Source organism: Podarcis gaigeae (genome assembly GCF_964106915.1).
Source record: "Podarcis gaigeae genome assembly, chromosome: W".
NCBI lineage: Eukaryota > Metazoa > Chordata > Lepidosauria > Squamata > Lacertidae > Podarcis > Podarcis gaigeae.
This window is the reverse complement of record NC_139695.1, coordinates 10,130,054-10,157,188: the sequence shown is the minus strand read 5'-3', so window position 1 is coordinate 10,157,188 and position 27,135 is coordinate 10,130,054. Positions and strand designations below refer to the sequence as shown.

At 45.5% G+C, this 27,135-nt stretch overlaps 1 protein-coding gene and 1 long non-coding RNA gene across 2 annotated transcripts in view; one reads left to right on the top strand and one right to left on the bottom strand.

The window, feature by feature from the left end:
• Window positions 1-27,135, top strand: part of LOC310835995 — a 280,516-nt gene that overhangs the window by 87,854 nt on the left and 165,527 nt on the right. The window lies entirely within an intron of this gene.
• LOC310835983 (four and a half LIM domains protein 1-like) overlaps window positions 1-27,135 on the bottom strand; it is a 60,738-nt gene that overhangs the window by 33,163 nt on the left and 440 nt on the right. Inside the window, exons 2-3 of the mRNA XM_083720954.1 lie at window positions 5,158-5,339; window positions 3,858-4,032 (exon numbers count right to left, since the gene is read on the bottom strand). Of these exons, the coding sequence (XP_083577080.1) occupies window positions 3,858-4,032; window positions 5,158-5,339 (357 nt within the window). The remainder of the gene's footprint in view (window positions 1-3,857; window positions 4,033-5,157; window positions 5,340-27,135) is intronic.

Here is a 27,135-nt window from a genome sequence, read left to right as displayed (position 1 = left end):
CCCCCACTTGGCTAGAATACATTGCGTCCATTGCCTGAAGAAACTTCCGAACGTCCTTCATGGCGGGGTCCTGCGAGGCCATTAGGGGTCTAACCCATCCCCTCGCGCTGCCCTCAAGGTGCCCCACGATATACGCCACCTGCACTGCCTCGTCAGCAAAGTCATCATGCTGCAGCTGCAAGGCGTACTCTATTTCTGTTCGGAATCCATTATATTTCTGGGGCTCCCCCCCAAATTTGTGTACTAGTCCTGGCACCTTCTTTGCCACTGGGGTGGGTCTAACCTGCGCGTCCTGGGTGCGCCTCTCGTCCAGCCGCGCCATCAGCAGTGCTACATGCCGTTCCAGCTCCTGGTTCCTCTTTAGTAGGTCCTGCGCCCCCGCAGCTGGCTCCGCTGCCCCGGCGCCTCCAGTCTGGCTCATGTTTCCACTGCTTGCGCACAAGTAACAGCAGGGACTCTCTCGGATTGCTGTAATGGTTGTGAGGGGTTACTTGTGCGTAACCTTACTTCAGTACAGTTAGTTTGCTTGCCCCAACCATGCTTAGGGTCGGAGCTCGCCCTCCGTGACCTGTTAGTCACTTGCAGAATCCAAGAGTGGGCGTCTCTTGAACCTCTTCCAACATAAAAGTTGTTTGACCCCGAGTCTCCTCCTATGTTCTCTGCGCGGAACGCGTCTGCGAAAGTAAGGGGAAGGCAGGGGCGTCCCAGCACTCTCTCCACTATCGTCGGGGGAAGGGTCTTGGAGCCCTGTCACCAATTCCTCCATCTCCCTCTCTTCTCTATGGGTGTTACGCTGAAATCCTTCCCCCCTGCTCGTCCCCTCTCCGGCATCGCTGGGTAGCCCTGCCCCCGTTTCTCGCTCTGATGGCAGTTCCCTGACAGGATAGGGCAGGGATGTCCAACAGGTCGATTGTGATCTACTGGTAGATCCCTGTGAGGTTTTGGTAGATAGCAGTTGATGTCTGGCTCATTGCTGAAACTGACTCCTGCCATGCCCCCTCACCCCGCCCTCTGTTGTTGTATAATCTCTGGAAGGGAAGACGGAGTTTTCTCTGTGCTACTGTTTTGATCCATAGCGATCTTTTTTTGAGTGACTTTAACCCCCCCCCCCTTTCAACTGGGCTTTCCTCCTCCCTCAAAAAAGCTTGACACACACACATACAATGACAAGTTTTAGGTTTTGGTAGATAGCAGTTGATGTCTGGCTCATTGCTGAAACTGACTCCTGCCATGCCCCCTCACCCCGCCCTCTGTTGTTGTATAATCTCTGGAAGGGAAGACGGAGTTTTCTCTGTGCTACTGTTTTGATCCATAGCGATCTTTTTTTGAGTGACTTTAACCCCCCCCCTTTCAACTGGGCTTTCCTCCTCCCTCAAAAAAGCTTGACACACACACATACAATGACAAGTTCAAAATATATGAAAGACTCTTGTGTTGTGGCGGAGGAAAGTCACAGAAACAGAATGAAAGAGGAAATGGGGATTTTATCAATGTCATAACTGACACTGCATATTCTGCATAAGAATGAAATGAAATAATGATGAAAATTAATAATAATAATAATAGTAATAAATCTCTTGGACTGAATATACACTGAATATAGTGGACTGAATATACACTGAATATACACTGAATTACACTGAATATAGTGGGGTGGGGTTGTAAAAATGCTTGTGTGCTCCTCCAGGTCCTGCAAGCAATGATGCCTGAATGTTCATTTGACAATGAAAAGGAAACAAACCATTATTGCAGAATATTCTGCTACCAGAGATTCAGTGGGAACCCTCTGTTTCCACTTTTAAATACCCGCCAAAAACTCTATTCCAACAGACAATGAAGAATACCTATTTTCACAATAGCTACCTGATTTCTGGTTTTGATTATATGGTTCTTGCCATCTGGCTTTGTTAAGAGCTGCCTCAGCTCTTAACTATCTACGTGTTATGAAATAATAAATACTGTATTTCCCCGTCTATAAGACGGCCCCATGCATAAGATGCCCTCTATTTGGGGGGGACTCAGATTGAAGAAAACAAGGGGGGTGAGATGGATCCGTGTATAAGACACCGTCTCATTTTTGACATTATTTTTTAGGGGGGGAACCTAGTCCTATAAACGGGGAAATACGATAATTTTTAATAAAGCTAGAACAGGTGTCGGCAAACTTGGTCCTCCAGCTGTTTGGGGACTACAACTCCCATCATCCCTAGCTAACAGGACCAGTGGACAGGGATGATGGGAGTTGTAGTCCCCAAACATCTGGAGAGCCGAGTTTGCCTATGCCAGAGCTAGAAAAACAAAAGACATCTATACCTAGGTATTCCCAAAATGTAGATCTACTGTTTCACTCGAGGACTTTCGATTTTGTGTGCTCATTTACCAAAGCTGTGGTGCTTGTCATTCGCAATGGTGACGCTTGTCCGACTCTACGGTGGCACTTGTCATTCTCCGTGGTGCCGTGCATGCAAAATTAACTAAATTTTGGGGGCGCTGGGCAGGTTTTTGCACCCCAGCGGCGCATGTGCGAAGGGCTAAACTAACTTTTGTCCAGAAAGTTGTGATGGGGGATGAGTGTTCAGACCCCAGGGCTCTCACTTGTGGGGTGCATCAGGGTTCCATCCTCTGCTGTTTAACATCTACATGCAGCCGCTGGGAGAGATCATCAGGGGGCTGGGACTGGGTGTCCATCAATATGCGGATGATACCCAGCTCTACCTCTCTTTCAAATCAGAACCAGTGAAGGCGGTGAAGGTCCTGTGTGAGTGTCTGGAGGCGGTTGGAGGATGGATGGCGGCTAACAGATTGAGGTTGAATCCTGACAAGACAGAAGCACTGTTGTTGGGGGACAGGGGGTGGGCTGGTGTGGAGGACTCCCTGGTCCTGAATGGGGTAACTGTGCCCCTGAAGGACCAGGTGCGCAGCCTGGGAGTCATTTTGGACTCGCAGCTGTCCATGGAGGCGCAGGTCAATTCTGTGTCCGGGGCAGCTGTCTACCAGCTCCATCTGGTACGCAGGCTGAGACCCTCCCTGCCCACGGACTGTCTCGCCAGAGTGGTGCATGCTCTGGTTATCTCCCGCTTGGACTACTGCAATGCACTCTACGTGGGGCTACCTTTGAAGGTGACCCGGAAACTACAACTAATCCAGAATGCGGCATCTACACTGGGGACTGGGAGCGGCTGCCAGGACCACATAACACCGGTCCTGAGAGATCTGCATTGGCTCCCAGGACGTTTCTGAGCACAAATCAAAGTGTTGGAGCTGACCTTTAAAGCCCTAAACGGCCTCAGTCCTGTATACCTGAAGGAGTGTCTCCACCATGAAGGACTTCTGGTGGTTCCCTCATTGCGAGAAGTGAGGTTACAGGGAACCAGGCAGAGGGCTTCTCGGTATTGGCGCCCACCCTGTGGAACACCCTCCCATCAGATGTCAAGGAAAGTAGCAGCTATCCTATTTTTAAAAGACATCTGAAGGCAGCCCTGTTTAGGGAAGTTTTTAATATTTAATGCTGTGTTGTTTTTTTACACTTGATTGGGAACCACCCAGGGTGGCTGGGGGAAATCAGCCAGATGGGCGGGGTAGAAATAAATAATAATAATAATAATAATAATAATAATAATAATAATAATTATTATTATTATTATTATTATTATTTTTATTATTATTATTATTATTATTATTATTATCATACTCAAGACAGCCCTGGTTTTGTGTGCAAAGTTAAAAATGAATTCATGTTATGTAAGTATCTTGGTAAGAGAAATGTTCCGTAAGCCTGCTGGCCGTCCCAGGGCAATGCTCCATGATCGAGGGGGGCAAGAAGCAAAGGGGCGCAAGGCAGCCGAGAGGAGTCCTACCTGCCACGATGGGCTTCTGGCAGCCCTTGCAGTGGGGGGCCTGATCCATAGTGCACTTGTTGCACCACACTTTGTTGTGCTCCTTCAGCATGAAGGGCTCATTGACCAGAGACACAGAGCACTTAAAGCAGTGGAAGCAGTTCTCGTGCCAGTAGCGGTTCTTGAAATGCAGTTCCTGGAGGGAGGGAGGAGGAGAAGGCAGCAGAACTGAGGTTGAATCCTGACAAGACAGAAGGTTGTGGGGGGGGGGGCAGGTGGGGGGGACTCTGTGGTCCTGATCTATCTATCTATCTATCTACCTATCTATCTATCTATCTATCTATCTATCTATCATCTATCTATCTATCTATCTATCTATCTATCATCTATCTTTCTATCTATCTATCTGTCTAATCAATCAATCATCATCTCTCTCTCTCTCTCTCTCTCTCTATCTATCTATCTATCTATCTGACAGCCTTAGCTTATTGAGCTTCCGTTCCAATTTCTCTACACATTTCCCCTCCACCCGATGATTTTCACTGTTTCCCATTTAAAGGCAAGAGTGTGTTGGGGGGAGGATTGCATAGAGTTTTTTGTAGCTCTCCCCTACCCCAGTAACTTTTTGTACACAATAAGGATTTGGCGATCTACCAGGATTGGCCACAGATCTACCAGTAGATCATCCCTGCCTGTGTGAGAAGCTTGCCTCAAGCCAGCCGCTGTGCATTCAAAAGGGGAATGCACTCTGCTCAGCAAAGGGACTTGCTAGAGCAAGTTAGGGAGAAATATATAAAAAAATATGTGTCTATGTGCCCATCCTGTCTTTTTATAGTAGTGTCCAGAAAATGTATTTATTGCATAGATTGGTTCTTTGTTAGGTTGATGGTGGGGTGAAAGTCATTCCATTGAATGTCCGGTGGAAGGTGCACAGGGTCTGCTGACCATGTGTCCAGAATCCAAAGGCTATTCATCAGGAAATAAGGATTTGTTTACAGTTTTTCATGTGTGCTGCTTGGGGACTAGAATGCCCATCATCCCTGACTGCTGGTCCTGTTAGCCTGGGATGATGGGCGTTGTACTCCCAAAACATCTGGAGGGCCGAGTTTGCCTATGCCTGTATTAAACAGCGGGTCCTCTCCCACCTCCCTAAACAGCCCCACACTTCTTTAGGGGGTGGGGTGGGGAAGTGTGGGATAGAAATATCCATTAAGCCAGGCATAGGCAACCTTGGCCCTCCAGATGCTTTGGGACTACAACTCCCATGATCCCTAGATAACAGGACCAGTGGTGGGATGATGGGAATTGTAGTCCCAAAACTTCTGGAAGGCCAACCGATGGGTTTCTTGCACTCGGTGCAGGTGTTTGCGCAGAACTTCTCGAAGCATTTGATGCAGCAGTGGCGCCCTTCCTTCTGCACATACTTCTTCCCGTGCAGGTTGTCCCGGCAATAGTGGCAATCAAAGCGCTCCGACATGTTGCCCACCGTGTAGCTGGTAGGCCCTGTAATAATAATAATAAGAATAAGAAGAAGAAGAAGAAGAAGAAGAAGAAGAAGAAGAAGAAGAAGAAGAAGAAGAAGAAGTTATTATTTAGGGCAAAGGAGGCAGGGAGGGAGACAGCGAAGCACATGGTCGGTGCACGGCAAATGGAAAAAACACCTGCAGCTCGGAACATGGTGTGGGACAAGCATAAGCAACCTTTGGCTCTCCAGATGTTTTGGACTACAATTCCCATCATCCCTGACCACTGGTCCTGTTAGCTAGGGATCATGGGAGTTGTAGGCCAAAACATCTGGAGGGCCAAAGGTTGCCTATGCCTGCCTAAGAATAAAACTCATTCCCACACATGGGTCCACCTTTAGTTGTCCAGATCTTATCATAATGTGTAACAGGAAGCAAAGGTCAGCCAATAATAATAATAATAATAATAATAATAATAATAATAATAATAATAATAAATTACTTATACCCCACCCATCTGGCGGGGTTTCCCCAACCACTCTGGGCAGCTTCCAACAGAAGGTTAAAAATACATTAAAACATCAGTCAATCAGTCATTCAAAACTTTCCTAAAGTTTCTAAACATCAGATAGTAGTTTATCTCTTTGACATCTGACAGGAGGGCATTCCACAGGGCGGGCGCCACTACCGAGAAGGCCTTCTGCCTGGTTCCCTGTAACCTTGCTTCTCACAGGGAGGGAACCACCAGAAGTCCTTCGGGTGGAGATGCTCCTGGTGGAGATGCTCCTTCAGGTCTACTGGGCTATTTAGGGCTTTCAGGGTCAGCAGCAACACTTTGAATTATGCTTGGAAACGTCCTGGGAGGGAGCCAATGTAGGTCTTTCAGGACCGGTGTTATGTGGTCCCGGTCAAATCCTTTATTTTACAGAAAAATTTTCAACCTTGCTGACATCCTCTTCACGTTGACCCGCGGAGGAAGGTTTCCTTTTGGGAAGACTAAAATCCTCCCCCCCCTTTTTTTTTATTACAGGAAGGTAAAAAAAATTTAATATGCTATGAATTGGGCCCAGTGGATGTCATCTCGGGGGTCCCAGTTACCAGCCTGGCTGCTGCATTATGTTAGAATTTTTATGCAGCCGATGCTGCTGGTGTGATTAATATAAATCACATGAGATGTCTGAGAAGAGTGTGATAACGGAAGACTGTCTTATCTCTTCCGTCTGAGCATGTTATTGTAACTGTACTTTCACTTTTGCAGTATGCAACAGTTGTTGTTCTGCCAGAGCTTGGAAAACACAGACGTGATTATGGATTGTCTGTATAGAATCTAAAAAAAATGTAGTTTAGATCTACGGATGTTTCTTTCTTCTTGCTGTGTGATGCTAGAAGACTTGTGTGCACTTTTCAGATGAAAAGTGTCGCAGAGAGGCACTATGGAGATGAAGGGACATGCCATTCCAGAGACGTGCCTACTGGGAGACACTCAGAGGTCGGGGGGGTGCCATTTCCCGAAGAGCGTTTTTCCAACACATTTTGGATTAGTTTAAGTTTCCAGGTCACCTTCCAAGGTAGCCCCACGTAGAGCGCATTGCAGTAGTCCAAGCTGGAGATAACCAGAGCATGCACTGCTCTGGGCAGGTGGGGTCTCAGCCTGTGTCCCAGATGGAGCTGCCCTGGACACAGAATGGACCTGTGCCCCCATGGGTCCAAAATGACCCCCAGGCTGTGCAGCTGGTCCTTCAGGGGCACAGCTGCCCCATTCAGGACCAGGGAGTCCCTCTCTCTCTCACACACACACCCTGTCCCCCCAACAGAATACTTTTGTCTTGTCAGAATTCAAGAAGTTGATGTTGAAGAATCGTCACTTTGACACTGGCAATTTTTGCTTCTTCCAGTAGTTTGCCTGTGTCTTCCCAAATTTTTCGGAGATCCCGTTGATGGAATCTTTCAAGGAGTTGGAGACAGCGTTGATAAGTGGTCTGTGTTTCACAAGCAGACAGTCAGGTTGGTAGTACCATAGCAAATTTGGGTTTTCTGCAAATGTCCCAGTCCTCAAACACCCTGCCCTTCAATCGGGAGAAAGCTGCACTCGCAGAGTTCAGGCAGTGCTGGATTTCGGCATCAACATCGGCCCTTGTGGAAAGAGAACTGCCCAGGTAGGAGAAGTGATTGACATTTCCCAACATTACATGGATCAATAAACACCTAACTGGGTGATTCTCGACAAGGAGACCATCACAGCAGAGAACAGGAAACCAATGTTTAAAAAAAAACAGCCAGGAGGACCTCTTGGACACGGAAAAAATATATTTGAAACCCCACGTTCTGAAAGACGGTGTTTGAGATCTAGCATGGGGCCTGGGAGGTTGTTGGAATCAAGTCAAGCCTTCTCTTCTCCCAAACAAGGGCTTGAAAGTGGAGGCATTAAAGGTGGAGGTGAAGCCGCTGCATAAACAGATAAATGAACAGCAGGCTTACTGGTCGATGACTGAACTGAGAAATAGGGAAAGCAACCTTAGACTTAGAGCTATTCCAGAACTAGAACAGGAGGATTTGATCGGTTATTTGACATCAGAAATTTCTAAGTTCTGGGGTATTGAAGAGGATAAAGATTTTAAAATTGTGACTGCTTTCAGATTGGGAAGAGTGACGAGGAAGGATAAACCCAGAGACTGTTTGATCATCTTAAGATCAAAGCAAGAGAAAGATAAAATATTAGGCCTTCATTTTGGAAAATCACTTGTCATCCAGGGCAACAGAGCTGAAATTTACAGAGACATACCCAAACAGCTTTTGGATCTTAGAGCGACGTATACAGAACTTGCAAAATTATTGAGAGGTAACTCAATTCCTTATAGGTGGGAGTTTCCTCAAGGACTATCTTTTAATTTTAGAGGAAAGAAAGTTAAAATCAGAACAGCAGAAGACCAACAAAAGTTTTTGAACGATTACGAAGAGGACCTACAGAAAGGTACAACAGGAGCCTGGCCACCACCACTACCTACACCTGTACCAGCACCTACACCCTCGGGACCAGAGGACCAAAAGAAAGGGACGCCACCACAGGACTAATACTTTGATCCAGGATGTCTCTGCAGTTGCTTAGTTGGAATATAAATGGCAGAAATTCCCCAGAGAAAAGAAGAAGAATCTTTCATATATTGAAAAAAGAACAATTGGATATCATTTGCTTGCAGGAAACACATGTGACCAGGCTCCATAGAAAAGTCTTGATTAACAAAAGATTAGGCCAAGAATTTATTTCATCGGACAAAGTAAAGAAAAGAGGAGTGGTGATCTATGCAAAGGAGAGCCTGTCACCAAAATTTTTATTTAAAGATGAGCAAGGAAGAATTTTGGCTATTGAAATACAGACCCAAGGAGAAAAATTTTTGTTATTAGGAATTTATGCACCGAATGAGGGGAAATCAGAATTTTACAAGAAACTGCATGAGACAATCCTGGATTATTTAGACTACACTAACATCATTTTGATGGGAGATATGAACGGAGTGGTCTCTACAAATATGGACAAGTCACAAGATCAAAGTTTAACAAAAGATGGCAGACTACCCAAAACTTTTTTCGAACTAACTGACAATATGGACTTGATTGATATCTGGAGGACAAAGAACCCCCTAGGTAGAGAAGGAACCTTCTTTTCTGAGGCCCACCTGTCATGGACGAGAATAGACCAAATATGGACAACTAGAAGGCTGGCACCTATGACTAGAAAAGTGGAAATCTGCCCAAAAACTTGCTCCGACCATAACGCTATGAAAATGGAATTAAGACTGACTCCAACCGGTTCCTTTCGATGGAAAATGAATGACACTCTACTAAGAGATCAGGAGATTGTGAAGAAGGCCCAAAAAACTTTGAAAGACTATTTTGAAATAAATTTGAACACCACGGTGGATAAAAGAACAATCTGGGACGCAAGCAAAGCAGTCATGAGAGGGTTTCTGATACAACAGAATACGATAAAGAAAAGGCTCTGGAATGGGAAAAAGATAAGATTTTAGAGAAGATAAGAGATGGAGAGGAAAAGTTGAGATCTAAACCAAAATCGAAGGAGATCTTGAGAGAAATTAAATTTTATCAAGCACAGTATGCGAAATTGATAAATCAAGAAGTTGAGTGGAAAATTAAACAAATGAAACAAAGATCATTCGAATCAGCAAATAAGTGTGGAAAACTTTTAGCATGGTAATTGAAAAAAGGACAAAAACTGAATACAGTCACCAATCTAGAGATTGAAGGGAGAAATATTCAGAAACCCGAAGAAATTAGGAAGTGCTTCCAGAGATATTTTAAAAAGCTTTATACTCAAGGGCCACAAGAGGAGAAGGAAATAGACCAATTTTTGAAAACAAATGGTTTACCAAAACTTGCTCAGGAAAAGAGAACAAGCCTGAATCATAAAATAACACAACAAGAAATAGAGAGTGCCATTCAGAATATGCAACTAGGCAAATCTCCAGGTCCGGATGGGCTTACCTCCAAGTATTATAAGACATTGAAAGATTATTTGATACAACCATTAATGGAGGTATGCAACCAGATTTTGGAGGGGAAGAAGGCACCGGAATCGTGGAAAGAAGCTTTCATCACATTGATCCCTAAAGTGGAAACTGAAAGGACTCAACTAAAGAACTACTAATGAAGAAAAATTTGGAAGGGATGGGAGTGGGACGGGGGTTTGAAAATGGAATAGAAACAATTTATTCAGAGCAGAAAGCGAAATTGATTGTAAACAACGTGGTGACAGAAGAATTTAAAATTGAAAAAGGAACACGACAAGGGTGCCCCTTATCCCCACTGTTATTTATATCTGTTCTGGAGGTGCTTTTGAACATGATTAGGGAAGACCGGTTGGTACAAGGAATACAGGTCGGAGTGAAACAATTTAAACTGAAAGCTTTTGCAGATGATTTGGTTTTAACATTACAGGAGCCAGAAACTAGTACGAAGAGAGTGTTAGAATTAATTCATGAATTTGGTCGGGTAGCGGGGTTTAAATTGAACAAGCAAAAAACTAAGGTTTTGGAGAAAAACTTGACACCCTTGGAAATAGATGGGTTTCAGAAAGAGACAAAATTAAATGTTGTTAAAAAGGTAAAATACCTAGGGGTAAATTTGTCTGCTAAAAATTTGAATCTATTTAAAGATAATTATGAAAAATGTTGGTCAGAAATTAAGAAAGATCTAGAGATTTGGACAAGATTGAAACTTTCCTTGATGGGCAGAATTGCAGCTATAAAGATGAATGTATTGCCGAAGATGTTATTTTTGTTTCAGACCCTACAGATCGTAGACAGAGTGGAGTGTTTTGGGAAGTGGCAGAAAGATATTTCTAGGTTTGTCTGGCAGGGCAAAAAGCCCCGAATAAAATTTAAAATATTAACAGATGCCAAAGAGAGAGGGGGGTTTGCCCTGCCAGACTTAAGGTTATATTATGAAGCTGCGGCTTTCTGCTGGATGAAAGATTGGTTACTTCTTGAGAACACTGATGTTCTAGATCTGGAAGGGCATGATAATGCTTTTGGATGGCATGCATATTTGTGGTATGACAAGGTAAAGGTTCATAAAATGTACAAAAACCATATTGTCAGGAAAGCTATATTCATGGTCTGGACAAAATACAAAGACTTATTAGAAGGTAAGACCCCGAGGTGGCTATCACCTGCGGAGGCCAAGGCCAGAAAAAGACTCAATATGGAGGTCGGATGGCCAAAATATTGTGAAATAATAGAAAAAACTGGAGACAACTGGAGACTGCAGAGTTTTGAAAAACTAAAGAATAGGGTGCAAGATTGGTTTCACTATGCCCAAATTCAAGAAGTTTTTAAGTCGGACAAAAAAATAGGATTCCAGGTGGAAAAATCGAAACTAGAGACAGAACTGCTAGAACCTAAGACCAAGGTACTTTCGAGAATGTACAACTTACTGCTTAAATGGAATACTCAGGATGAGATAGTCAAATCAGCCATGATAAAATGGGCTCAGGATATTGGGTACAACATTATGTTCGAAGACTGGGAAAGGTTATGGACCACCGGAATGAAATTTACGGCATGTAATGCCTTGAAAGAGAATATTATGAAAATGATATACAGGTGGTACATGACCCCAGTCAAACTTGCAAAAATTTACCATCGGTCTGATAATAAATGTTGGAAATGTAAGGAGGCTGAAGGGACATTCTTTCACCTTTGGTGGACTTGTCCAAAAGTGAAGGCCTTCTGGGAAATGATCTATAATGAATTAAAAAAGGTGTTTAGGTACACCTTTCCCAAGAAACCAGAGGCCTTCCTTCTGGGCATTGTGGACCAAAGGGTGTTAAAGAAGGATAGAACATTTTTTATGTACGCAACTACAGCAGCAAGAATACTTATAGCAAAATATTGGAAGATACAAGATCTTCCCGCGCTGGAAGAGTGGCAGACGCAGTTGATGGACTATATGGAACTGGCTGAAATGACTGGCAGAATCCGAGACTTGGGAGAAGAGACAACGGAAGAAGACTGGAAAAAATTTAAGGACTATTTGCAAAAATATTATAAGTTGTATGAATATTAAGAATCTGCATGATTTGGAATTTAGCTCCTGCAACTGGATTGAGAAAATAGGAAGATAAGTTATAATCAAGAAAAAGTTGAAATTTAAAGTTTTTATATTTTTTACTTTAATGTACAAATACTGGACTAAAGGTACTTTAAACTTAGAAGTAAAATATATTGAAAGATATAAATAAGACGCGAAACAAGGTAATAATTTGCTGATATGTTTTATTGTAAAGAACGCAGGGTGAGGGAGGTGTGGGGAAGTTCAGTTAACAACTTAAAAAATGTATTTTGAAAGATGGATTACTATTCTCTTTTCTTTTTTCTTTCCTGTAAACTGAAAATACAATAAAATGCTTTAAAAAAAAAAATGAAATAGCCAAACTATGCTGTTCCAGGGCCAGCTCTGTAAACCAAACAGTTTTGTTTGTCCGTTGACTTTTCCGTCTCTTTCTAAGAAGTCCTGGTTGTTCAGGATCCAAAGAATCCATTACCTAGGTGCTGTACTTTTCCATGTATAAGACTAGGGTTTTTTTTTTTACTTTTAAAAAATGTTTAAAAAGGGGCCCTGTTTTCTTAAATTTGAGTCCCTCAAAATAGGGGGCATCTTATACACGGGAGCGTGTTATACACGGAAAAATACGGCAATTGGATGTTCTTTGATTTTATGGTCTTTTTAGAATGGGAGGTGTGATGGGATAATGAGCTGCTTGTGCGTAAAGCTTGATCCCTCCGGGTTTTGGCTGGTCAGCCAACCTAAGTCTCTAACGGAGCCCCCCAAAGCCTGACTCCGTCAGTCCCTGGTAGAATCCGACAGTGGGCGTCTACGGAACTTACTCCAACATAAAAGCTGTTTGACGGACATGCGCCTCCTGGACTCTCTGCGTGACAGCTTCCGGCGAGGGGTGGGGGTTGCTAAAGGGGGTCTTGTTACCTCCTCACTGTTCTCACTGGAAGTATCCCAGAGCCTCCCCTCCGACTCCCTTTCCCTTTGAGCTCCTGCTCTCCCCCTACTGGTTCCCTCTTCTGCTGCAGAGTCTCTCCTATTCTCCTGGAGCCTTTCTACCACCTGTTCTTCCGATGGCAGTTCCCTGACATCCACTTCCCTCCCAGGGCCCCTTTCACCCCCTCCCGCCTCCTCTCCCACTGGCGGTGAGGGTGGAAAGCCCCTGAAGGAACTCTCCTCGTCGTCCGTGGATTCAAACACTTCTTGCTACAGCTTACCGTCTCTTGCCCCGTCTTCCTCTTCTTCGTCGGAGTCTGCTTCCTCATCCACCCCTGACTCTGGGAACCCTTCAAACTCCCCTTCCTCATCGGTGGTCCTGAAATGTTCCCTTCTAAATCGTGCCACGGGCTGCGGTTTCCTTGGGAAACGCCTATGAAACGTTTCTATTAAAATCTCGTCATTGACTGCCTCTGCTGGTACCCATGTGTTTTCTGACTCTACTTCCCCCTCCCATTCTACCAAATATTCCACCTGATTCCCCTTCCACCTGGAATCAATGATTCCTGCCACGTTCATGTCGCGTTCTCTCTCTTCTATCACGGGCGTTTGGGTGACCTCCCTCTCACGTTCCCCCCACTCACGTCCCTCTCGGTACGGCGACAGTAATGACCTGTGAAATACGGGGTGCAATTTCATGTGACTGGGCAATCTGAGTTTGAATGCTACTGGGTTGACCTGCTGTATGACCTCAAAGGGTCCCAATCTTTTGGGTCTCAATTTCTTACTCCCTCCCTTGAACGGTAGTCCTTGGGTGGATAGCCACACCCGGTTTCCCACCCTTATAGTTTCACCTTCCCTCCTATTTCTGTCTGCTTGCTTCTTATATTCTTCCTTGGCTTTCTCTAAGTTGAGTTGGAGCTGACGGTGGATCGCTTCCATCTCTTCAACAAAATGTTCCGCCACCGGCACGCTCCACCTCTCCCCTCCCTCTCCTGGAAAAGCCCGGGGATGACACCCATAATTTGCCAGAAAGGGACTCATCCCTGTGGACACATTCTCTGCGTTGTTGTAGGCAAATTCTGCCAGAGGTAACTTATCTACCCAATCATTTTCTCTGTCCTGAACATAACACCTCAGGTATTGTTGTAAAATCCCGTTTGCCCTCTCCGCTTGCCCATTTGTTTCTGGGTGCCGGGCAGTTGAAAAATTGATTTCCACGTGCAGTAAGCTCATGAGTTTCCTCCAGAACCTGGAAGTAAACTGTTTCCCTCTGTCGCTGACCACCCTCAAGGGGGCGCCATGCAACCTGAAAATATGCTCTACAAACAACTTGGCGGTTTCCTCCGCTGTGACCGCATGTGAACAGGCTATAAAATGACACATCTTAGTTAATAGATCTACCACCACCATGACCGCTGTCTTGCCTTTGGATTTTGGCAGGTCCGTCATAAAATCTATGGATACTGCCTCCCATGGCCGTTCTGGTGTGGGTAAGGGTTCTAATAGCCCCGCCGGTGCCAGCCTCTCCCCTTTCGCTCGCTGGCACCTGTCGCACCCCCTGACATATTCCCGTACGTCCTCCCTCACCTTGGGCCACCAAAACTCCCTGGTAACCAACCACATGGTCTTGTGCTGCCCGAAGTGCCCCGCTGTGGGGCTGTCGTGCAACTGCTTTAGTACTCTGCCCCTCAGTTCCCCATCGGGTATGTACAGTGCCCCTTTGTAATACAACGCCCCGTTCTTTTCTTCAAACCCCCCTGTGTTCTCCTCTGTCCTCCTGAGTTCTCTTAGTTTCTCTTGGGCATATTCATCGTTCTCAGTACTCGCTATCAATTCCCTCTGCCCCACCAAAGCCGCCCCACACACCCAGCGGTCCTCAGGGATTACATGCCTTTCCTCAGGCGCTCCCTCCCCCTCTAAGTACTCAGGTTTCCTGGAAAGAGCGTCCGCCCTTACGTTCTCGGAGCCTGGCACGTAACGAATTTCAAAGTGGAATTTGGAGAACTCCTGGGCCCATCTCACTTGTCTCTGGTTCAGCACTCGGGCTGTTCTCCAGTATTCCAGATTTTTGTGATCAGTTCTGACTTGAACCTTGTGCTGCGCCCCAATCAGCAAGTGCCGCCATTTCCGGAATGCTTCATGAATGGCGAGCAGTTCTCGGTCGTATACTGTGTAGTTCCTCTCGGATTTGTTCAACTTCCGCGAGAAGAATGCACACGGTCTCCATTCAGACGTATCTTTTCCCGGCTGGAGAAGCACGGCCCCCACCGCTCGGTCTGACGCGTCAGTCTCCACTCTCATTGGTTGTTGTAGATCCACGTGCAAAAGTTGCTCTTCCGACGCAAACGCCTGCTTTAAGCGTTCGAATGCCCGCTGCGCTTCTTCCGTCCAAACAAATTTCTTCTTGCTGCTAAGACAATCCGTGATGGGCGCTGTTAAATGGGCAAAGTTTTTGATGAACTTCCTATAGAAGTTTCCGAAGCCCAGGAACCTTTGCACGTCCTTCTTGGTCTTTGGTGTTTTCCATTCCAGTACCGCTTGAACCTTGCTGGGATCCATGGCCAATCCCTTGTCAGACAACCGGTACCCCAGGAATTCCACCTCCCTGGTATGAAACTGACACTTCTCCAGTTTCACCCACAGCCGGTTTTCTCGCAGTTTGCTCAGTACCTCTCTTACATCTCGCACATGCTGCTCCTCATTTTCAGAGTACACCAGGACGTCATCTAAGAACGCTGCGCAGTTCTTGTAGAGCAATGGCCCCAGGACGTGATTCATGAATGATTGAAAACAGGCTGAGCCCCCTTGTAATCCGAAAGGCATAACCAGGTACTCAAAAGCCCCCAAGGGGGTGAACATAGTGGTCTTCCACTCATCCCCCTTTCTCACACGTATCAAGTTATATGCCCCCCTAAGGTCCAGCTTGGTAAAAATTTTCCCTTTTCTCACCCGTGTCAGAATGTCATCAATTCTAGGCATAGGGAAAGTCACTGGTTCTGACACTGCATTTAGGGCCCTGAAATCACACACAAGCCTGGGTTTACCCGTGCTTTTTTTGTCCACAAAGAACACTGGGCTGCCCCCCACCACTCGTGACTCTCTGATGAAACCTCGCTTGAGATTCTTGTCAATGAACTCCCTTAACTCCTGCATCTCCCTGTCTGACATCGCATACAGCTTGCCCACTGGCAATTGTGCTCCTGGGAGTAAGGTGATTTGACAGTCAAAGGGTCTGTGCGGGGGCAGTTTATCTGCTTCCTTTTCGCTGAATACGTCAATCAAGTCAGCGTATTGTCGTGGCACCCTCCCCTTGTCCATCACTTCCATCCCTGCTAGAGTGGCCCTGGCCCCTGCCTGAGCCTCTCCCTCCTTGCAGTGTTCTAGGCAATGTGCTGATCCAAAGGAAACCACCCTCTGATGCCAGCCTACTAGCGGATCATGTAGTGCCAGCCAGCTCACCCCCAAAATAATAGGAGCTCCTCCCAAGGTGGCTACGTTAAACGCTATCAGTTCTGTGTGTCTTGCCACCCTCATTATCATTGGCACAGTCTGTTGGCTCACTTCTCCTCCCAACAGTTCCCTCCCATCAATCGTGGTAACCTGCAAAGGCTTACTTAATGGGATAGTCTGTATCTGGTGTTCAGCTGCAAACTCCTTACTCATGAAATTACAGGAGCTGCCTGAATCCAATAGCGCTTTTATCTTTAGTGGGTGTCCGTTTGACAGTTCCAGCAACACCTCTATCACAAGTGCTGGTCTTGGAGGTTCCGGCGTGGGCACATTCACTACTCCTTGGCCTGGCTGCTGTGCCCTGATGTTGGCAGCCAGGCGTTGGCTTTTACTTGCTCCTTGATTTCTTCTTCCTCCTTCCCCCCAACAGTTCCCGCCATCCCTTGCCATTCCTTCCTTTGCGGACAGACTCTGGCAAAGTGACCTGGCTGTTGGCAGAGATAACATTTCTTGGCACTCTTTCCCTCCTTCCTCCGCCCTTCACTGGTGTTTGAAACTGCGCGCGCGCGTGCTGTTCCAAGTTCCATCGGCTCTGCTGGCGGGAAAGGCTGCTCCGGAATCTCTGGAATGCGGAAGTCCTTCCAACGTTCCCCCTTTCCTTCCCGCTTTTCCAAAGCTCTTGCCTCCTGGCGCGCTCCTATGGACAGCGCAGATTTAGTCAAATGATCCATAGACTCCGCCCTAGGCTCCCGGGAAAGTTCATCTTTCACTGCCGGAGAGAGCCCTTCTTCAAACAGCATTTGAATAGGTTCACTCGCTAGGTCCCACCCCAGTCTATGTATCAACATGGTGAACTCAGTCCAGTACTCACGTACAGATCGGCTCCCCTGTTTACACGCCATTAACTGCCTGCGCACCACTCCCTGCTCAATCTCGCTGGAAAACATCAGGTCCATGGCGCGGAAAAACTTCCTCGTGTGCTTTAAGATTTCATTGTTGGCTGCCATCAGGGGTCTAATCCAGTCCTTCGCCCCTCCCTCTAGATGGCCAATAACGTACGCCACTCTAGAGTTCTCATCGGGGAAGTCATCAAACAGTAGATTGAGAGCATATTGCATCTCTGTTCTAAAGGCTTGATAGTTCCTGGGATCCCCCCCAAATTTCTGCACCAATCCAGGCACCTTTCTGGCAAGTGGGGTGGTTTTCCCCTTATCCGCATCTTGAGCCCTCCTCTCCTCGAGCCTCGCCGTTTGCAGCGCGAGCTGGACCTCCAACGCCCTGTACCTTTCTTCCAGGCTTGGACCCGCTCCAGCTCCAGCTCCTGCTCCTCCGGTTCCGGCTGGTTCGCTCATGATGCCCTCTGCTTGCACAAGCTGCTTTCAAAGACTGTCGGATTGCTGTGATGGGATAATGAGCTGCTTGTGCGTAAAGCTTGATCCCTCCGGGTTTTGGCTGGTCAGCCAACCTAAGTCTCTAACGGAGCCCCCCAAAGCATGACTCCGTCAGTCGCTGGTAGAATCCGACAGTGGGCGTCTACGGAACTTACTCCAACATAAAAGCTGTTTGACGGACATGCGCCTCCTGGACTCTCTGCGTGACAGCTTCCGGCGAGGGGTGGGGATTGCTAAAGGGGGTCTTGTTACCTCCTCACTGTTCTCACTGGAAGTATCCCAGAGCCTCCCCTCCGACTCCCTTTCCCTTTGAGCTCCTGCTCTCCCCCTACTGGTTCCCTCTTCTGCTGCAGAGTCTCTCCTATTCTCCTGGAGCCTTTCTACCACCTGTTCTTCCGATTGCAGTTCCCTGACAGGAGGTCACACATAATAGCCAATAGCCTAGCTGCTGTGCTTCTCAATATTCTCTGGTCAGCCTCTATTATTTTCTCCATCCTCAAAAAAAACTCAACAACTTTCCTCCCTAAAAAAAGGTCTCCCACTTAGACCTGAACCCCCCCCCCCAAAAAAAACAGGCTTTCCTCCTTCCAAAAAGGGGGTAGATCACTGCCAGTTTTTAACTCTGTGAGTAGATCACAGTCTCTTGGGAGTTGGCCACCCCTGCAATAGGGAACCCACTTAAGGTCTCTAGATGCTGTGCTCTTGGGTACCCCATACAGGAAAAAGGAGTGGTGTGGGTTTTTTTATAACATGATGTGAGTCCCAGCAGCTCTTTGCAGAGCGGGACAGCCCGTTTTGCTTCCTAGTCCACTAAGGAACACATTGCTTCCATTCCAGCTATGTTAACCTTGACCTTTCTCCCATTCATCAGGCCAGCCACCACCTCATCCATCAAGAGACAGGACACAGGAGACAGACAAACTCCCAGGGTTTTCCCAACAGTTCACATTCTTGGCTAAAATTGCTCTGGACATTGATCGTCTTTCTTTCTTTCTTAAAATATTTTTTATTGGTGTTTTCATGTATACATCCTCTAACAATATTTCTCTAACAATTTTCCATATCCCCCCCTCCTCACCTGGACATCCCTCATACTCCCATTTTGTTTTATTTCCATATTACCCACCCTGCGTGTTGTTTCCCAAAATTTCCCCATTGCATATAGTCTTGCTTTTGGTTATACACAATTGTGTTGGTTTATTCAAACCCTGCCAATGAGTCCAATTCTTTATGTTGTCTCTTCATATATGTTGTAAATGGTTCCCATTCTCTTTTAAAGTTGTTGCTATCCTTTTCATGTAATTTATCTGTTAATTTTGCCAGTTCTGCATATTCCAGAAGTTTCCCTTGCCATTGTTCTTTCATTGGTATTTCTTCTGTCTTCCAAGCTTGTGCTAATATAATTCTTGCCGCTGTTGTTGCAGACATAAATCATTTCCAATTTCCTTTTTTTTTTCTAAATCTTGATCTAAAATTCCTAGGAGGAATGCTTCTGGTTTCTTAACAAAAGTCTTTTAAAACATTTTTTTTCAATTCATTATATATAATTTCCCAATAATTTCTAACCCTTTTGCATTCCCACCACATATGATAAAATGTACCATATTTTTCTTTACATTTCCAACAGGTTTTAGATCCCTTTTTATACTTTTTTGCCACTTTCTCTGGCGTAATATACCATCTATACATCATTTTAATATAATTCTCTTTCAATAAAATACAGTCTGTAAATTTTAAATTCACCTTCCACATCTTTTCTCAGTCTTCAAGTTGTATATTGTGACCTAAATCCTGAGCCCACTTTATTTGTGCTGATTTTACCATTTCATCCAGCATTTCCCCATATAACAGGAGATGATACATTTTTAAAAAGTAATTTCGTATCACTCTCAATTATCTCTTTTGGTAAGTTTGACACTGTGTAGCTGAGACCTTTCTTATTGTCTTCCTTAAACTGTTGGTTTAATTGTCTTTGATGTAACCAACTTTGCAATGTAGTCTTTAGTTCCTCATATTCTTTCAGCTTCAACCCTTTCTCCACCTCTATTAATAATTCTCTGTATGTCGGCCAATTTCCTCTCTTGTTAAGAGGTTTTAATGCTAATGCTTCCACCAGCGAGAGCCACCATGGAGTTTTGGGTTCTAAAAAGAACGTTGATCTTCTTTCAAGCAACATCAGATCCTAGATTCAGGGGTTTTGGAACTCAAAGTTCAATGACAGATCTACAAGGCCAAACTGATCCCCAGAGAGAGCATGCTGCGAGAAAACACCCCAAAGAGAAGTTAAAATAGTTCAATGCCTCATCAGAGATTTGCAACCTCTCCTAGATGGCGACAGTTCCCTTTCCCAAGCTCTGGGAGGAAGACCTTTCCTCGCCTACTGTCAGCCGCCCAGTCTTAAACAACTCCTCACCCACAATCATATAGACTTAACATGGACACGGGTACCAGAGCCTACAATAAACCCAGGTGCCAACTTTGCTGCCCACACACGCCTGGATTGCACCATTGCTGGACCCAACAGCACCAAACATCCCATACCTGACGGAGCATCTCCATCCATTGTTCTACCTGGACACTGAGGTCCAGCGCCAAGGGCCTTCTGGTGGTTCCCTCACTGCAAGAAGCCAAGTTACAGGGAACCAGGCAGAGGGCTTTCTCGGTAGTGGCGCCCACCCTGTGGAACGCCCTCCCACCAGATGTCAAAGAGAAAAACAGCTACCAGACTTTTAGAAGACATCTGAAGGCTTTTAATGTTTAGGGAAGCTTTTAATGTTTGATGGACTATTGTATTTTAATCTTTTGTTGGAAGCCGCCCAGAGTGGCTGGGGAAACCCAGCCAGATGGGCGGAGTATAAATAAATCATCATCATCATCATCATCATCATCATCATCATCATCATCATCATCTCAGGCCTATTTCATGGCTTATCTTCAAACACTGTATATGGCCAGGGGTCAGCAATTTTTTTCTGCAGGGGGCCGGTCCACTGTCCCTCAGACCTTGTGGGGGGCCGGACTAGTGGTTTTTTTTTTGGGGGGGGGGAATGAACGAATTCCTATGCCCCACAAATAACCCAGAGATGCATTTTAAATAAAAGGACACATTCTACTCATGTCAAAGCACGCTGATTCCTGGACCATTTGCAGGCTAGCCTGAGAAGGCGACTGGACTGGATCTGGCCCTTGGGCCTTTGTTTGCCTACCCATGGTGTAGCCAGTGGTGTCCAAACTTTTTTTAAAGAGGGCCAGATTTGATGAAGTGAAGGGCTGTGATCAAAGGGCCGACCAAAGTTGTTGAGTTTTTTTAAGGATTTTTAGGAAATAAACTTCCACAGGAGCCAAATTAAACTGACTTGTGGGCCAGATTAGGCCCCTGAGACGGACTTGGGCCATGCCTGGTGTATGCCATCAAATGCCAGCAGTGCCCTTTGGCTCTGTATATTGGACCAACAGGCCAAACCCAGCACCAGAGGATAAATGGGCATCAATCCGACATTGGGAATCACAAGACAGAGAAGCCAGGAGGAGAAAGCTTCCGTCTCCCAGGACATTTAATACAGGATCTCCAAGCAGCTATCTTATGACAAAAGAATTTCAGAAATAGACTTGAAGGAGAAGTGGCTGAATTGCAACTTATTACTCAACTGAAAACGATGGAGAGACCTGGTCTGAATAGAGATATTGGATTCCTGTCTCATTACATGTGCTAATCATCTGCATACTATCCCTTGCTTTTTCCTGTAGGACTAATTGCAGTCATTCACAGTCACCCACAGGTTGACCAAACCCATTGAGTCCTACTACCCTTCGGAGAAAAACCCTACCCTCCCTCTATATATCAGGGTCTGGTGACTTTTCCTTCCACTAAATATCAGGGTCTGGGGACTTCTGGTTCAGTGTATCTGAAGAAGTCTGCCTGCGCACGACAGCCAAGTGTTATTATCATTAAATACAAGGATTAAGAAGGTGTCAATCATGGAGGCACAGGTCTGTAATCCTGGACAAGCAGAGTAAGGTTTCAGTTCTGGAACCATAAAATCACCCGTCTCCTACTACCCTTCTGAGAAATACCCCACTCCACCCTCCTAGTATATGTAAGGGTCTAGTGACTTCTGCTTCCATGTATCTGAAGAAGGGCACCTGCACACGAAGCTTAGACTCAGAACAAACTGAGTTGTTCTCTAAGGTGCTACTGGACAATTTTTTTTTTATTTCAGCTAATTTTGGTCATCTGCATCATACCCATTGAGTTCTACTACCCTGCGTAGAAAAGCCCCGCCCCACCCTCCCACTATATATCATGGCCTGGTAATAATAATAACAAATAATAAACTTTGATTTGTATCCCGCCCTCCCCTGCCAAAACCGGGCTCAGGGCAGCTAACATCAAATATGTAACATTGGTATAAAAATCAAACAATAATGAAATTACCTCCTGAAAACAAGTCAGGATCAAATTAAAACCTAGTTAGATTGAGGCATCTAATCATAAGCCTGCATTTTTTATCAAAGCTTATATTTTTTTGATCAGGGCTTGTATTTTAAAACGAGCCTAAAGATTTTCAAATGTTTATGCCAGGCAGAAGACCAGCTGCCTAAGAACCTTGGCAATGTTTTTCCTCCTGGACAAGGGGGCCCCTTGATTTATAGCAGAAAACAATTCTCAAAGTCAAAAAGGGAATTACAGGCTGAGAGCAAGGACACTGACCTTGCATGTTGCAAAGTACAATTAGGCTGTAAGAAAACAAAATTAAGAGTTGATAAATAGTAAAATAAAACCATGTGCCTCCCATTAAACTTGAGCCATATTTTCCTAAGGTTGAAAGGTCAAGAGCAATGGAAAAGCATCTGGCTGGCAGAAAGGGAGGGAGCATTTTGGGAAGTCTTTTCTAAAGTTGTTTCTTTCTTAAACTGAGATTCTCTTACTCTGCAAAGATTTCTTTTCCTTTTAAAAGGTTATTTATGTTATGTATTAAATATATTGGCTTAAATGTAATTATGCAAAGGATTTAAGAAATGATGGATTCTTATTTCATATAGTTGTAAGAGTTGTAACTATCCTGAAATTAAGTCAGCCATCAGCCCACCCCCCCTGCCAAGCAGGAAACATCATTAGAGCACACATATGGTTGTCAGGCCTTTGTTTAAAGACCTTCAAAAGAAGGTGATTTTTCAATGATGATGTGAACTTAAGATCCTTGACATCTGTCTAAGATAAAAAGTTAAGATTAACCATCTGTTTTGGAAGGCAATAGGGCAAGGAGGGCAAGAGGTGAGCTGGTAATTAAGGTTCCTTGTTGAGACACATGTAAGATATATTACTACTTATTTGTCATTTATAGATATAAGAATATATAGCTTTTTGTGTCCCATAAAAGGGCGAAAGGAAATGGGTGTATCTTTTGTGATTGGTTCTAGCAAACAGCCAATAGGAATTTCAACCAGGCTGATTGGACAGAGGCAGCCACAGGAGGAGCAAGGGGGCTGGATTAAGGAAATATAAGTGCTGGCCAGAATGGCAGGAGGCCAGGCCAGAGCTTGGTAACCATATACCACTGTGCCTCTCATTTATTTGTCTGACAAATAAATTACTATTTTAATTTCTCTATTGCTGCGTTGAATATTTCATTCCAGCTAAGCGTTAACCACAAGCAGGGTGCTACAAGATGGCTTACCGCAGGATTAGGGTTGGGAACAGTAAATGCTCATCAGGCCCAACTGTTTACGCTGTTCTTATATGGGCCTGGGAGAATGCTGGGAGGCCTCTTTTTTCATACTAGTTCTTATACAGACTTTGGTTTCCATGTATCTGAAGAAGGGCACCTGCACACGAAAGCTTAGACCCAGAACAAACTGAGTTGGTCTCTAAGGCGCTGCTGGACAATTTTTTAAATTTTTAATTTATTTCAAACAGCGTTAGATCCAGACAGAGAACAGATCTGGAGCAGGGGCTGCCAGACTGCCACTCCTGTCTGAAGCTCTCACAGCTACAGGGCCAGGCCTGCAAGCTCAGAACAAGAGAAGTAAGCAAGCGGGGGGCTACGCAGAGCACCCCTTTCTAAGGTCCGGGACAGCCAAGTAAAACCAATGTGTTCATGGCTAACTTGTTTCTGCAATGTTCTCTCCCACCCACCCTCCCTCCAATCTAAATATAGGCCCATGACCCCATTGTTTCCTGAGTTGCTTGCCCTTTCACTCGATTACCCGGAATTTGGTCTGGCTATATACCAAGTATTTTGCATTGTGGCAACGGTTTGCAGAACACATTCAACAAATGGGAGGGCGGGCAACTGGTAAGCAAATAGCTTGCGGGGGGGGGGGGTCAAATGTCTCTGGAAGGACGCGAAACAATGTCTGCAGCCTCCATCCGTCCATCAGCAGGCAAAGTGGGATTGAAGCATGAACTGCAAACGCCAGTCCTACAGCACAGGAGCACAGCTAGGGTGAATGAGCACCAAAGTGATTATGGAAGACAGAGACAAGGGGCCAAGCTGTGAGCCCACCCAAGCACGTGTTAAAGAAAATTCTGGGTTGAGAGACTACTCAACAGCCCAGCTCGTTGGGGTGTGAGTCCCCCTTGGGTCCATGCGGTCAGTAAAAGAAGGAAATTCCAGCCAAGTAATTTGGAGCAAAACAGCGGTCATTAGACTTTGATCCTTTATTGTTGTGCAACAGGTTCAAACGGCAGTAAGAACCCCGAGCATTGGGGTGACATTGACTTTTAAAACTTTCCCACAGTATCCCAGAATACAGTTTGCACAACATCATCTATACATCAATGCTACACCACTAAAACCGTCAGAAAGGGGAGGGTTACACAAGATTAGCACAGACAAATAGGTCTTAAGTACCCACCACCCAAAAGTACAATAGAACTTCCTTTGCATGTCTGGAGCCTGAGGTGAGTCTGGTGATGAGATTTCGCTTCCCTTGGCAAACAATGAGCCCTGCAATTGTCACCTCTTCACACTTGGAGAGGTGGCAGGGGAAAGAGTCCTTTTTCCAAGGGCAAAATAGCTTTGGAATGGAGGAAACTGGCAAAGGGGTTGATTTTATATGATTTTTTAAAGCTAGGTATCTTCCCTGAGCTGTCAAGTCGAAGGGATACATTCAGGCATAATATTTGTAACATTTAACAACTTTAAAGATGTGGGCCCCCCCCCGTCATTTCCGTAACAGAAGTTAACACCCTTTTTCTCGCCCTCTGCCTCAGTCTACCTGATCTGTAATATGGATCCAGTAACATCACCCTAGGAAGCCGCTTGGTACCAGGTCAGGATATTTGTCCACTGAGCTCCATACGCATAAAGGCAGCAGGTCTCAGGGTTTTTTTATTCAAATGCGACTTCAGGTGTTTTTAAGTGGTGGTTCCAGGGGTCTAGCTTGGGGCTTTCCTGCATGCAAAGTTTCTAAGGCATTTTTTTCTGTACCACCCTGTGTCCCAAACACATCATTGCACCTAGAGGCCAATCTCCCTTCAGTAGAATTACGGATCTTGCACAGGACATTTAACTTGTGGCTTCGCCTAAACTCAAATCCCCCTGATCTAATATCCCTAGTGCTGCAAGATTGTCCCAAGAGCGCCTGGACTCAAATGATCTATCCAAAACTTCACTCTTTGGGTTTTAGTAAAGCAGTCTAATTTGTCTACGCCTAAATGATATAAATGATCACTGCAGATGGTGACAGCAGTCACGAAATTAAGAGACACCTGCTTCTTGGGAGAAAAGCAATGACAAACCTAGACAGCATCTTAAAAAACAGAGACATCACCTTGCCAACAAAGGTCCGTATAGTTAAAGCCATGGTTTTCCCAGTAGTGATGTATGGAAGTGAGAGCTGGACCATAAAGAAGGCTGATCGCCGAAGATTGGTGCTTTTGAATTATGGTGCTGGAGGAGACTCTTGAGAGTCCCATGGACTGCAAGAAGATCAAATGTATCCATTCTGAAGGAAATCAGCCCTGAGTGCTCACTGGAAGGACAGATCGTGAAGCTGAGGCTCCAATACTTTGGCCACCTCATGAGAAGAGAAGACTCCCTGGGAAAAACCCTGATGTTGGGAAAGATGGAGGGCACAAGGAGAAGGGGACGACAGAGGACGAGATGGTGGGACAGTGTTCTCGAAGCTACGAACATGAGTTTGACCAAACTGCGGGAGGCAGTGGAAGACAGGAGTGCCTGGTGTGCTCTGGTCCATGGGGTCACAAAGAGTCGGACACGACTAAACGACAACAAAATTTAAAAGAATGATGGCTAAGGAGTTTAGTGGAGAGTCTAAGCAGGGACAAGGCTGTCCCGGAAGCTTCTCTCTGTCCTGTCTCCTGCAAAAAGGATCTGGCAGTTGTTTAGAGCCCAGTCCATGAGCTGCATTTGAAGTTAGTGATAGGCCTGCTTAATTGCCCTTTACCAGCTCTTATACTTACTTATCAACGCCACCTCCAACTCCTCGAAAGATTCTGTTAACGGGGTCTCCGGAAAATTTGACACTTCACTTGGGAAGACAGGCGAACTTATGCCAGTATACTGGAAGAAGCAGAACCTCTGCCTACTAGGGCAGTTAATAAAAAACCTTTTTTAAAAAAATTACTGCTCCAAAGGTCTTCTCTTACTACACCAGGGATTATATAGCTATCTCTGAAATTTCATGTATATCAGTTAATATCTTGACCCTGCTCCGCTGAATTGAAATTTCAGCCTCCACGGCATAGGAAAACGGCCAAGTAAACAGCTATTTTCGTGGAGGAGGGTCAAGATATTAACTGATATGCATGAAATTTCAGATACAGTTATATAATCCCTAGTGTAGCAAGATAAGACCTTTGGAGCAGACATTTTCAAAAAAGAGGTTTTTTTGAACTGCCCACTCCTACCTTCCCTGGAAGGAATATCATCGCACAGAGGGTCCCCTTATTTGCTGGAAAGCCCCTCCAGCTCAAATGAAGAATTTCCAGCACAGCGAAATCCTGTTGAAAGAGCAAGCAAGCCAGCCTGAACTCAAAGCAAGCAAGCCAGCCAGCCCAAAGCACAAAAGGCAATTGTCAGGACTGCCGCTAGGTCCCAGCTCACAGAGGACCAACGCCCAGTGGATGTTATATACAAAAGTCTTTATTAAAGTTTAGTTTCCATTTCCAAGCTCTGGGCGCGCAGACCCACGTCTCGACGCTAGACCGGCTAAGTCCCCTCTGACTCACTGCTCCACCCACACCAGTTTAAGATTCTAGCCCGGCTCCACCTCTTACGCTGTTCTTTCCTTCACTGGGTCCTTCTGCCCTCTGGGGTTCCCTCCTTCCTGGACTCCTCTGACGCTGAGCCTCCTGAGTCTTGCCCCTCCCTCCGGCGGGCTTTAGGACCCGGCTCCCTTCCCGGGCTCCCCGCTGTGCCGTGCTCCTGTACATTTGAACTTGGCGCGCGCGCCCAGCCGGTGACTTTCCTTCTGACCGTTTCCCCGCTTCCTGATGTGGGCGTTGCCAAACCTGAC